Here is a 13238-nt window from a genome sequence, read left to right as displayed (position 1 = left end):
AAAAAAGTGTACATAAAAATGAAATTACAATTGTCAGTTTTCCAAGTTTCATTTGCTGCCATAAAGCAGTGGTCCCCAACCTCGGGCCTCCAGATGTTCTTGGACTACAACTCCCAGAAGCCTTCACCACCACCTCTGTTGGCCAGGATTTCTGAGAGTTGAAGTCCAAGAACATCTGGAGGCCCCAGGTTGAGGACCACTGCCATAAAGGATTAGGTCATTTAAAATTTAAAGACTGTGTACCAGTTACATAGCAGTGAGCACTATGGTACTTGTTTTTGAATGCATAGATTTAGCTTGTAAAACACCAAAATTGAACAATAAGGTCAGTGAGAAGGACCATTTCAGATCCCAGAGGCCTTCCATGAGGGAACTTCAGGGGTGGGGAAGGTGTTTTTGTGTTTGGATGCACTGACTGTTTAGTCTTCCGCCCTGCTGTAAAATGTGCTGAGCTTTAACAAAAGACCATCTGTAGCCAGCTCTGTGCAACCTTTATCCTATAGTTAGAAATTTAGACAATCTTACAAAGTTTCATCATTTAACTTATTATTGTGAAGGAGGAGCCCAGTTAGGTAAAAGGGGAGATGTATCTTGTGTTTGCTTGTTGAAGACTGAAAAAGAGAATCCAATCCTGCAGTTCCCCAGGTAGTGATGCAGAAAGCTGGCACATGTATTTGGCTCAGGTCTAGAGAGAATGTGAAGTACAAATTCATAGCTAATGCAAGTCATTTCTCAAACCTTCAGTCTACGTTTTCTGCTTGCTGTAGTGAATCAGCTTAGATGAAGTAAATTGATAAATATATTAGGAGTTTTTAGAGGGGTAGTCATTTTTCTCTTTCAGGGAAAAAACAAGCAAAAGTAAAAATACAAGTATTGTGGCACCTATAAGACTAACAGATTTTATTTTAATCTCTCTTTCTCCCCCTCCCCAAAAAGCCCTGATCTCTTTTTAATCCTATATATTGAGTCTGAAATGTATGGATGTAATCCACTCAACTTCCCCTTTTTCTACGATAACCACTTTAAGATCAGTGACAATGTGTCCTGAAAAGTTGAAATATCCCAGCACTGGCTTTGTGTGATACCATTTCTAATGTCAGAAATGTGCACATTTATTCCCTTACATTGCAGCAGTCCTGTCTTCACTGTGTAGAATACAGAGAGGCACTTCTGGTAAAGGATGGCATAGGTCACATTAAAAGATGAACAAGTAAAGGAGACTTGGATGTTTTGGGTGACATTGTTGAGACCTGTAAAAGTGCTGTCAACTTAAATTTGAGGACACAGCTAGCAGGGTCCTTCTTCTGTATCCATACTGTTGCCCATTGAATATCAGTAGTTCCTTGAGTTTTGAAGGGGTATCAGTATGCAAGCACAAACATGGCACACAGAGCATGGAAGAGGTAAATATTGTCCAGAATTGGCTGTAGTCCATTGATCGTATATATGAATAATCTCAACTGAGAGCTATAGGTGGTAGACAATAGCTACAGCATGCACAAAAGAAAAAACAAACATGAGGCCAATAGTTTGTAGCATGCTGTACATAAATAAATAAGCTGCTTTCCTCTACGGTTTTGTGAATAGCCAAAGATTTGTTTATACGCTTTTGTGGAATAAAAAAAGCCTCATACTTTTACTACAATTCTTCCAAAGTGAAGTGGTGGTTCAAGTACGTCGACTTTTCAACCAGTGACTGCCATATTTTTCATTTCAACCTGTATCTTTTTCTATATGTCTTGTCCCCATTGGCTTTAGTATGACTTCCTTCCTCCTGTCATACCTGTGGTGGACTCTATAGATCCAGCATCATGGAGGCAGGGCTTACGTAAAACGGGCATTGTTCTAGTGCCCAGCAAAGGTGAAAAGGCTCTGGTGAGGGCTCTGTGTGATTACTCCCCTGGTTGCCAATTAACAAGTCTTTATTTAAATGTTGTTTCTGCAGTTGCATGTTTTTCCAACAGTGTGTTTTTTGTTTTGTTTTTTTTGCATCTCATTTTTAATGTGTAGTTTATAATGCAAATTTAAAGCTAACCTTTGAAAAAGTGATTATTTTTAATAGATGAGGATTGTTCTTAATGTGGTCATTAACTTGCTGAGGAAATTGCATATGGTTTTGCTTCCTTCGCCAGATGTATGAAACACATTCATAGGGGATTACTATACCATTAAGCATGGATTTCAAAATTTAAAGTTATGAGGATTGGAATGTGTCTTCCTTCTTTAATTCATGCACACGATCCTATGTTTTGCTTTTAGCAAACATTGGTCACCATATAGAAATGCTTGAGTTTTGACAGGAGCAATGATAGCTGACACCCATCTTCCTTGGCAGCTATATTTGCCCTTATGTGCATGATCTGAGACTGGATGAATGGCCAGGATCCTGTTACACCGCTCTGCCCATGCAGCATGAGTGGTGTCACCAGAAGTTGTAGATTGATGATAATTAAAGAGGTATTTTTAAAATTTTGGAGTGCTTGGGTCATGTGTACCCTGAAATATTAAATGGAGCTCTTTAGTTAACATCAAGTGCTTATGATATCAGTTCCATTGAATAGGTAGAGTTATGCAACAAAATGCTAGCTAGTGTCTTTGACTGCCACAAAATTTACAAGTCTTTGTGGTACTTAAAATGACTCGGCTATATTACGGAATTACACCATCACCGCAAAATTTTGTTACCAAGAAAAACTTCAGCCACCTATATGTAGCAGTTGAACTTAGTTGGAGTATACATGCACATGTGTGAACTATTTAATTATTTGATTTCTGTTACCCTTTTAGTACCCTTGAGCTGCTGGGGACCAATATATATTTTGGTGGATATGCTTCAAGCTAAGCATGAATGTGTAGGGATTAGGGAAGACCATATGTATATGGTGATAAAATCTCTACAATGCATAGTTATTCTCTTTTATGTCTGCCCTTTATGTCCCAGCTCCCGCCAACCTAGCGGTTCAAAAGCATGCGAATGTGCAGGTAGATAAATAGGGACCACCTCGGTGGGAAGGTAACAGCGTTCCGTGTCTAAGTCGCACTGGCCATGTGACCACGGAAGATTGTCTTCGGACAAACACTGGCTCTATGGCTTGGAAACGGGGATGAGCACCACCCCCTAGAGTCAAACACGACTGGACAAAAATTGTCAAGTGGAACCTTTACCTTTACCTTTTTTATGGGAAGACCATCACTTGGCACCTGTGTGTTTGATAGGGATTCATTAAGGAAGTTTGCTAGAATTGATCTTCTTGAGTCAAAGTGTAACTCAAAAAGAAAAGTCACCACTGCTAGACAGACCAAATGGCAGCTAGATAGGAAAACCTAGAGTTAGATTATTGCTCTGGCTGAGGGCATTTTCACTGTATCACCCATTTGGAAGCAAGATTTCATATTTCACAATAAAGGATTACTGTGATGGGCCTAAAATTTGACTTAAGTAAACAAGTGCCACCTTTGATTGTTGTCCCTCTTGGAAATAATCTAAAAATATTCGAAGTAGCTTTGAATTTGGGGTAATTCAGAGGACTAAATATTAGAGGCTGGAGCAATGCTAACACACATCACTATTTCCCTAGATCTGATGTCTATGATGGATGGACATTAAATGAAGTAGCTTATTAGCCTTTCAAATGTGGGACTTCACAAAGACCACGAAGGAGAAAACAGGGTTGCTTGTCTGTAACTACTGTTCTCCAAGTGTCCTCTGTGCAGTTGCACATCCTGCCCACCTGCCCTTTCAGAGAAACTCAGCTAGCCTAAAAACTCTCCAGTTTGCCACCAGTGGTGGTATCAAGAAAACTGAGCAGAAAGATATAGTTCCCTTAGTTCATGCACACTTGTCAGTGAGAAGGGCAACAGATATATACCATTCCTGTCAAGGTTTCAGAATTTCTCATATTGTGACCTGTGCATGTACACCCCCAAATATTTAACTGGACAGAGGACACTTGAATTATAAGGCTTACAGAAAAGCAACACTGTGTTTTACAGTTCCCAACTTCAACTAAGGTTTCTCCCAGAGAAGAAGAGAGAAAGGACGAGTCTCCTGCTTCTTGGAGATTAGGTCTTCGAAAGACTGGCAGTTATGGGGCACTGGCAGAGATTACAGCTAGCAAAGAAACTCAGAAAGAAAAGGATTCAACAGGAGTTATGCGTTCAGCATCAAGCCCTAGATTGTCTTCTTCATTAGACAACAAAGACAAGGTAACTTTTTCAGAAGAAACAACATAACTGATTTATTTATTTATTTTATTTTATTTTATTTTATTTTATTTTATTTTAATTTTACCCCGCCCCTCTAGACCATGTCTACTCGATTGGTGGTGGGTTTAGAATAGGAGTGTACAGTATGTATTTCAAAATGAGAAAGACTGAGGACTGGAAATTTTGAACTTTATACTGAATTTTCACAAGTCATGGAATAAGGTCTATATCCTTGATAACTGTGAGGGTCAGCATGAGTGTGGACGCCTTATAGCTTGGTGACATCTTAGAGATCCAAGTACTGTAGTAGGTAGATGAGTGCACCATGAGAGACTTTAGTAATCGAGGAAAGGGTTGTAAACATGTAGTTTCATACTTATCTAGTGCCTTGGGACAGGTTTTCTTGGTAAATGTATGTCCTCTTAAGAATGATACAGCATTGCTATAAGTAGTAAATAAAGTGATTATTATAGGTTGAAGGATTGTTCTGCTTTCATTGTAAGAAAGCAGTTTCTTCTTAAACAGTGAGAAACACATGTTGATTTTCTAACAGCTGGTGCAGGAAGCACAATCTGTACAATTGCTAGACTTGTTCACAGGTGTCTGGGTGCTTTAGTTCATGTCTGGCATATTTGCATTCTCTTAAATATTAGAATTTTTGTTTGATTTTCTTCAGAGTGAAAACTACAGAGAATGAGCAACAAACCTGCTTTAAACATATTATTGCTAGGGGAACTGATTTTTAAACATGAACTAGAAAGTCCTGAACAAGGGGTGGTCAGTTAGCCCTCAGACTAATTTCAGAAGACTTAGTATAATCATGGGCTTCTGGCAACACCAGTGTGTACATTCCTTAGTAGCCTGCTGGACAAGTAGAAGAAAAGGAAAACATTGTCACAGATAGAGAAAGGAGGAGAGCAGGGAGAAATCTGCCGGCTTGGGCCTCCTGCCATGCCCATTGCCAACATGAACACCTCCAACAGATTATTTCTTATGGAGTCTAACAACTGACAGTAACAGAAAAAGTTGCCCACTACTGATTCTAAAGATGAAAACTATGAACTTGCTTGTTTTCAGTGTAGTACTTGTTGTATTAACTGGTCTTTTCTTAAATCAATTGAAATTAAGTGCAAAATGTAGCATGAAATCTATCTGTTAACAATTCAGAATGGGACCAGCTGATGGTGCCTGTTCTATAGTACAGCCATTTTGTACTGTAGAATTTCTGGCTATAAAATAAAACTAGCAATGGTAAACACAAGTTTTAAAAGTTGGGTTTTTTTTTCCAGGAGAAAGATACAAAAGGAACAAGACTTGCGTACGTTGCACCAACAATACCAAGACGGCTGGCCAGTACATCTGACATTGATGAGAAAGAAAACAGAGACACATCATCCAGTTTAATACGTGGTAGTGGTTCTTATACAAGAAGAAAATGGGAAGAAGATGCAAAGAAAAATATCTCAAATGAAGGATCTTCAGCACTGAACATGAGCTATCAAAGAAGGTAAAAGAAACTGCTCTGAGAACAGTTTTAAGTCCTGAAGAATAATTTGTAGACATCTAAAATGTAAAGGCAAATTTCATCTCTTTTTATTGAATTGTGTAATTTTTTCAGTGCAAGCATTTTAAAGTAGAAACTGAATGAATAGCATTATTTATATTCTTAAAGATCTTAAAGTGTATTATTAGAAAAAATGTTTTTATTACGTTGTAATTTAAGAGCTATACTACACTGACCTGGAGTTTACAGATATTAAAAGATTATCAGTTTGAGGAGAGTAGAAGTGTTTGGACTCTTGCTTCTTTCCAAGATAGATGTGTACCTGCCACAACAGCTTTAGTTGCCTGCTGGTTTCCAGAAGCTGCGGATAGGTAGACCTTGAAGAAACTACACATGTGGTTTCTTTTGTAAATTTCTTGTTACCTCTGAAGGACTTTTTATATCAGGGGTAAATATTTTTTCCAGTATGGTAACAGCCTTTCTCCTCACAGATGTAATATTTCTAGACAAAAAATGGAAGAAGAAGATGTGTTTTACTCAATAGGATTGTGTGTGCTGTTTAAGGAAATGTCAAATAGCAGTTACATGGTATTTCAGTATCCAAATAGTGCAGTGTCACAGTTGAAATAGTACAACGGCCAGAATCCTGTTGCTGATTTGAACACATACCGTAAGATACATTGTGTAAGTCGTGGTGGTAAAATGCTACCTATTAATGAAGTGCTGGTTGAATTCCTAGGCATGATTCCACCTCAATAATGAGTGACAATTTTCCACCAAGACATAATACAATTTCCTTCATGCAAGTGTAAATCAGCAGTAGGGTTCTGGCTGATGTTAGTTACATATGCTGTAGGATTACAAGTAGGCATGTCTGCATGTTTTTTTTTTTGTTTGTTTTTTTTTAAAGAATTGGGCTTTGATTTGTGAAGAAGAAAAAATTGAGACTTTTTCTTTGGTGCTCATTTTTAATACCACATATATAAAGCTATTTGGTGGACAGAAATTGAAGTTGATAGTACAGATGAACTGAGAAATTCTTTTCCCACTGATTACTTTTTAATACGGTTTTTCTTCTTTTAAATTCAAATGATGTTTCAGTGGTTCCTTTGGTAGAAGACAAGATGACTTAATTAGTTCTAATATTCCAAGTGTTACATCAGTATCAACAGTTACCTCTCCAGCTGGTCTTCAGAAAAGCCTGATTTCTAGCACTAGCACTGCTACAAAGGTTACAACGGGTTCAGCAACAGCGGGTGTACAAAGCAGGTGAGATCATCAGTATACTTTGTTAGTCCACCATGTGCTTTATGTATGTACATTCATTTTTGTGTAGAAGCTACCAGAGATTTCTTTTTCATTTTTCCTGTTAGTATGTTCTGTTTGCAGCTTGTGTAAAAATGGAGATAATTGGCATTATGAAGTAATATTATGCACATTCATAAAACCAATACTTGAGAATAGTATGATGTTATAGCTTATTGAGCTTGTTATTTTTAACAAAATTTACCTGAAGCCATTTAGATGTTGCTGTAATATATGTATTCTCAAATTTGTTTAAAAAAGAAAAAATCTTCTGTATCTGTGTTAGTAAATTGCTTTCATGTTTAGCTATTTTCTCTTTTTGTTCTTATCTTTTGCTCTTATCTTACTGTAGTACCTCAAATCGTTTATGGGCTGAGGATAGTGTTGAGAGAGAGAAGGATAATGTTCCTACAGCGGTGACTGTTCCTGTTGCACCATCAGTTGTGAACACCACAACAGCTACCACAGCCTTGACTACTACTACTTCTGGCACTGTGTCCTCAACATCAGAGGTCAGAGAGAGACGCAGGTACGTAAAAATTTTGAGAATAATACTTCTTTTGGGCTGAGCGATTCTTTAGTGGAGGGTAAAGAAATTCTCACTCAACATGTATTGGTATAGTGACAGCTAATTCAAGCTTTGCTCACATATAAATGCATGTCTAATTGGAAACTTGTACTCTCTTATAGGGTCATGGCAGTCACCACTTTTCCAAGTTGGAGCCTCTCTATGACCTGGTTCCCATAAATCTCTGCCATTTCTTAAAATTAATCTCTGCCATTTCTTAAAATTAATTAAAATTAAGGAGAAGGAAAACTCTGATTTCAAACCTCCACTGCCTTGTGGCTATATCCACTCATGGAAAAGGCTTCAGGAGTTAACCTCGAGGCAAAATCCGGAGCTGGAGTCCCGAAGGCAGCATGTATCGTTCTGCCAACTCCTGCGACATTGCTGGAACCAGTTGTATTGGCTCCTGCCTTTCCATTGGACCATTTCAGCAATGTGGAGAGGGGGGATCTGCTGTTTGGGTAACAGCCTATCCTCCATATTACCTTACCCGGGCTCATGCTCTGGAGAGGACACCCCTCAATTCAGAGCATGTTACCATAGTCTCTCGGGACTGAAGGATGCCTATGCCTCTTAAAATTAAGGTAGAGAGTGGAGCACTTGTTTAGTATTTCCACACACACAGCCTTTCATTATATACTGGTCATCAGGGAGAGTTTTTTATTTTCATAAATTGCGAGAAAGAATTAGACTTACGGGATATTAGGACTGTTTCTATACAGGAAATATTCTGGCCATCAAACTTAGTTCTGTAAAACGAAACGCACACACATTTGAAGGTGACAGGTTATATAGTCAATGTTTTAGCTCACCTTTTCTGCTACCTTGCTATATACATTCTGCTGTTTTTCTGTGGAAGTTTGTTCTTCAGGGCAAAATCTCAGTTTGTCATCTTTCTCAAGTGGTTTTGTGTACTACAGTTTAGGCTTGCTAAGCATCTCACCTCATGGCGCAGTGGTTAAACTGCTGTACTGCAACCAAAACTGCTCACGACCCGGGATTCAATCCCAGGTAGCCGGCTCAAGGTTGACTCAGCTTTCTATCCTTCTGAGGTTGGTAAAATGAGTACCTAGCTCGCGGGGGGAAGGCAATGTGTAGCCTGCATAATTAACTTGTAAACCGCCCAGAGAGTGCTTGAAGCACTATGGGGCGGTATATAAGCAGCACGCTTTGCTTTGGTTACAATTATAAACATTAATTTTCAAAAGCTTCGAATTGTATTCTTATTGAAAGAACAGATTTTTTTCTGTACATATTATTTTCAAAATAAACCATTATACAAACAGCCAAGGGTTCCATTTGCAGCAATGATAATGGCAACCTAAAGTCCCTACCATTTTTTGTTAGCTTTGTCCAAAAAAAAAAAAAAATACGAACAATCTGCTGACCTCCCCTCCAAAGAATCCAAGAATAAAAGTATGTGTGTGTGTGTTTAAATAGGAGAGTACTCTTAACTTTAGAATGAATCTGAAATTTTTCAGCTCAGTTAGGTATTTTTTGTAGTTAATCATGGAAAAATAGAAAGTCCATTGCAAAGGAGTCGACAAGTAGATGTCCAAACCAGCGGAGAGAGTCTCAAGCAATGCCTTGAGAACTCTTTTATTAACATAGCAAGGGTTACATTGTATGTTGTGAGAATTCAGATAGGATACTGGTTACCTGATCGCCACTAGGATTGGCTGGAGAAAGTCTTTGAATTTAGGCTGTAAGTCTAAGGGAAGAGGCAGAGTGAGTGGGTTAACCCGCCCACTGGCAGCTGCTGCTCTCTGCCAGGAGAGTTTGCTCATCACTGAAACAGATAACAGCTAATGGCCTTGGGCAGGAGCTTCCCACAATTTTGTATAGATATACAAATGGTCTCTTTTCACTCACCCTGAAGATGTAGGTTGTGGACTCTGAAGACTTACTCTTCAGATCTGTTTTTTAGGTGTAAAAAGACAAAAAGACTAGATTTTTAAAATTCCCTAATTAAGATCAGAGACATACAGGTGGTGCAACAGTACTATCCTCAATATATAACATATACTTTGATTATGTCTCAGAATATAGGAAGGCATGGTAGAGAGCCACTCAGAGGTAGGCCTCCTATTTTGCCCATTTTCTTCTGATCTTTAAAAATTTTTGTTGTTGAGGCAAAGGTTATGTGACATATACATAAGTACTAAATTGTTAGTAGTTTTCCAGTAACAGCAGTTTTTGGAGCAAAGCACAAAATTAAAAGGAAATTAAAACAGTTAATTAAAACAGTGAAACAAACAAATAAACCTCTCAATATTATTTTAAAGAAGATATCAATAAACTGACATTAGTATCCATGATATATAGAGCCAAAGGAATAGGTAATTTTTCTTCATGTTCCTGTCACTCACTGACATTGGTGGAGCAGAGCTTTATTAGAAATCTTCTAGAATTAAGTAGCTTTTGGTGGAAACCCTGAAATCCTCTCTCCTAACTACACAAAGCTATGTATGCCTTAAGAGCTTTCCCTCCATTCCATTTAGTCCACTGTGCTAGCAGCATTGAAATGAGTCTTCTGGAATTTTTCCTCTCTGTATCACATTGCTTTTTCCATATTTCATCTTTTCTTCATCAGTTTAGTCTCTATTAGGATTTGTATTTTTTTTCCTATTTCTGGCCTCCCTATCCCTCTTCAAGAACTATGTCACCTGTGTGAGAGAATCACCAGATGGGCATGCAAAATGCTTATATTGTCTTGGTAAAGTCCACCTTGCCCAGCAGTGTGCTTTTCTTAAGGGCTTAACTACAGTAGCTTTCACAATAGGAATTTGGAATTAAAATTACTTCTCTGGGAATGATTGCTGCAGACTGTTGATTCGGCTGTTCAAAATAAGCCATTGCATGCACTTTGATTTGTAAATGCAGTTCAGAGTTTTGGTGGCTGTGGTAGATTCAGCTGACTCATCCCAACAAACTGCCAGATTTTCAGCATCATCTTCTTCTTTGGCAGTTTCAGTACTGGACATCTATGTGTTGGCTGGAACTGTAAACATGAACACAATTCCAAAAGATCTAAAGTCTTCTTCCTGTGGGAGGTCTCACACAGTATCTAAAGAAAAAATGAAACCCAAGAAATTGAAGAAGAAAAGCAGTCCACTTACTCTGCTACAGCTGTCTGTGACAGCCATTTGAACTGCAGTTACCTCATTCAATCTGGCTACCTTGACTCCTAGTGCTTCAGTAGCTATTTCTCTCTTTCAGCTATTTCATCTACAGGTCTTATGACTCTGCTCCAAGACACAGTTGTAAAATCAAACTTTAAAATGCAGATACCAATTGTAATTACAGCATAGGAGAGCCATAGGGTGCCCTCTGCTGAGATGGTGGACATAAGCTTTTTGGTTTGAGTTGGGTTTTTTGAAGGTGAACTTAAAGTTCATCAGTGCACAGTATGGCCTGTTCTTCTCTTTGGTACGAAAATCCTCACTACTATTATGAGTACTCTTAATACTTACTGGCATTTCACCTTACCATTACTGTAATCATCTCAACAGTACTCCCCTAGGTACCATGAATAGTCATAGATCCACATAGGGAAACTTCTGGAACTAGTGTCCTTCAGTGTTGAGGCACTGCCTGATACCAGAGCCAGTCTTTTACTCTGAGGTATTACAAATGTACATTGCCACCAAAAGAACAAGGCTATCACTGGCAACCATCTGTTATGTCTAGACCAGTGGTTCTTAATGTGGGCGATAATGCCCCCCAGGGGGCGATTTCATTTTTCAGGGGGGCGGTAGAACGAAAAGGGGCGGCGTGGGGGCGCTGGAGCAGAAGGGGGCGGTAGGGGGGTGCTGGAGCAAGCCAAACCTGTGAAGATGGCTGCAGCCTTTTTACAATGTGCATGAATATATATTTTCCTCCAATCTTAATTTAGTTTCAGAGTTTTCGTCTTGAAATTTTTAGTTCCTGCATTGCGGTTTGTTTTTATGCCCTTTTTATATTTCTTTTTGAGTCTTAAAATTCGCTTGCAACTAAATCATTAAATGTTACTTTTTGGGGGCATTTCATTTTCTTGGAATTGAATTTTGTTTTCAGGGGTCATTGGATTTAAGTGTCATAAATAAATAAATAAATAAATAAATAAATAAATAAATAAATAAATAAATAAATAAATAAATAAATAAATAAATAAATAAATAAATAAATAAGATACCGCGGGGAGGGGGGCGATGATAACTTCCTCAATGGCTCAAGGGGGCGTTTCTTTCAAAAAGGTTAAGAACCACTGGTCTAGACCACCACTTTCTGTGATTACCACCAGGACTCCTATGTTGGAACTAATGGAGACTTTGGAATGCATGACATCTTCATTATCAGCACTCACCTTTAATTTTCTCAGTATGTTAGATACAGGATCCCTACATGTCTTCCCATTTTTCTTTCCATGACCCAGCACCTCTTCCAAAATTAGTTACGGAAAATTTTTCAGAACTTCATAGAATATAGAGAAATGGTTCCCAACCTTGGGTCTCCAGTTTCTTGTGGACTAAAGCTCTCAAGCTTTTCACCATGAGTAGAGATGGGGGTATTCATATTTTTGGTATTAACAAGGGTGCAGCCCCATGGAGCTGGACAGTCCACTCACTGATCCGCTGCGGATGACGCGATTCTGCCAATGGCGCCGCAGCGCGCGATCCGCTTGCCACTCTTCGACCTTGCAGTGAGGCTTGTCCTCCCACCTCCTGCCAGGAGTAGTGAGCGGATCACGCGCTGCAGAGCAATTCGTAGAATTGCGCCATCTGCATCCATGGCGGAGTGGACCATCTGGTCCCATGGGGATGGACCCTAATTAACACCACCTGTGCATATATTTGTATAATAATAATAATAATAATAATAATAATAATAATAATAATAATAATAATAATAATAATAATAATAATAATAATAATTTATTGTCATTGTAAGTATATACACATACAACGAAATTCACAATACTCCCATCTCGAACCATGAGCTATGCTGGACAGGATTTCTGTAACGTGCAGTCTAAGAACTAAGGTTGAGAAGCATCGATTCATTGCTGAATCAGGAAATCTATAGCCAAAACATCTCTGACAGGTGGTAAGCTAAGCCCTGTTTAAAAACCTCCAGCGAAGGAGAGTCCACCACCGTCTGAGTTAATTCCACTTTTGAACAACTCTCACTGTGAAGTTGTTCCTGATGTTTAGGCAAAATCTCATTATTTGAGAAAGTTAGAGCCCTGATCACTGGAGCTGCAGAGAACAAGATGGCTGCAGTGAACAATCTGTAGGCTAAAGTGCTGACACTATGTATTATGAGAACATGATGAACCTGCATATGCTTAGAATAGCAGTACAGCAGAACAGTGACCTTGCTGACAAATGACTGTAACAACCATATCATACCAGGGCAGATGCGTAGTTTTTTGATTCCCATCAAACTACTATGAAACTTTATTTAGTTGCTTCCTTACATATCGATGACTAGGGTGGTGGCTATAGTTGCTGGGGTTTTCTTTTTCACACAAGGATATTTTAACAGTGACAGTAAATCTTTTAATTCCAGGTCATACCTCACTCCAGTTCGGGATGAAGAATCTGAATCCCAAAGAAAAGCTAGATCAAGGCAAGCAAGGCAATCGAGAAGATCTACACAGGTATAGCAATCTTA

General features: G+C 38.7%; 1 protein-coding gene across 2 annotated transcripts in view; it reads left to right on the top strand.

Annotated features, from left to right (window-relative positions):
- Positions 1–13238, top strand: part of PPP1R12A (protein phosphatase 1 regulatory subunit 12A) — a 130063-nt gene that overhangs the window by 90643 nt on the left and 26182 nt on the right. Inside the window, exons 10-14 of one of the 2 annotated variants that reach the window (XM_073000328.2) lie at positions 3994–4206; positions 5496–5713; positions 6812–6979; positions 7368–7544; positions 13134–13224. In XM_073000328.2, coding sequence (XP_072856429.2) covers positions 3994–4206; positions 5496–5713; positions 6812–6979; positions 7368–7544; positions 13134–13224 — 867 coding nt within the window. The remainder of the gene's footprint in view (positions 1–3993; positions 4207–5495; positions 5714–6811; positions 6980–7367; positions 7545–13133; positions 13225–13238) is intronic. The other variant, XM_073000330.2, reaches the window with a different exon arrangement.

This window comes from Pogona vitticeps, chromosome 5 (assembly GCF_051106095.1).
Source record: "Pogona vitticeps strain Pit_001003342236 chromosome 5, PviZW2.1, whole genome shotgun sequence".
NCBI lineage: Eukaryota > Metazoa > Chordata > Lepidosauria > Squamata > Agamidae > Pogona > Pogona vitticeps.
Note: the sequence above shows the minus strand (reverse complement) of the source record. Positions and strands in the feature narration are given on the sequence as shown.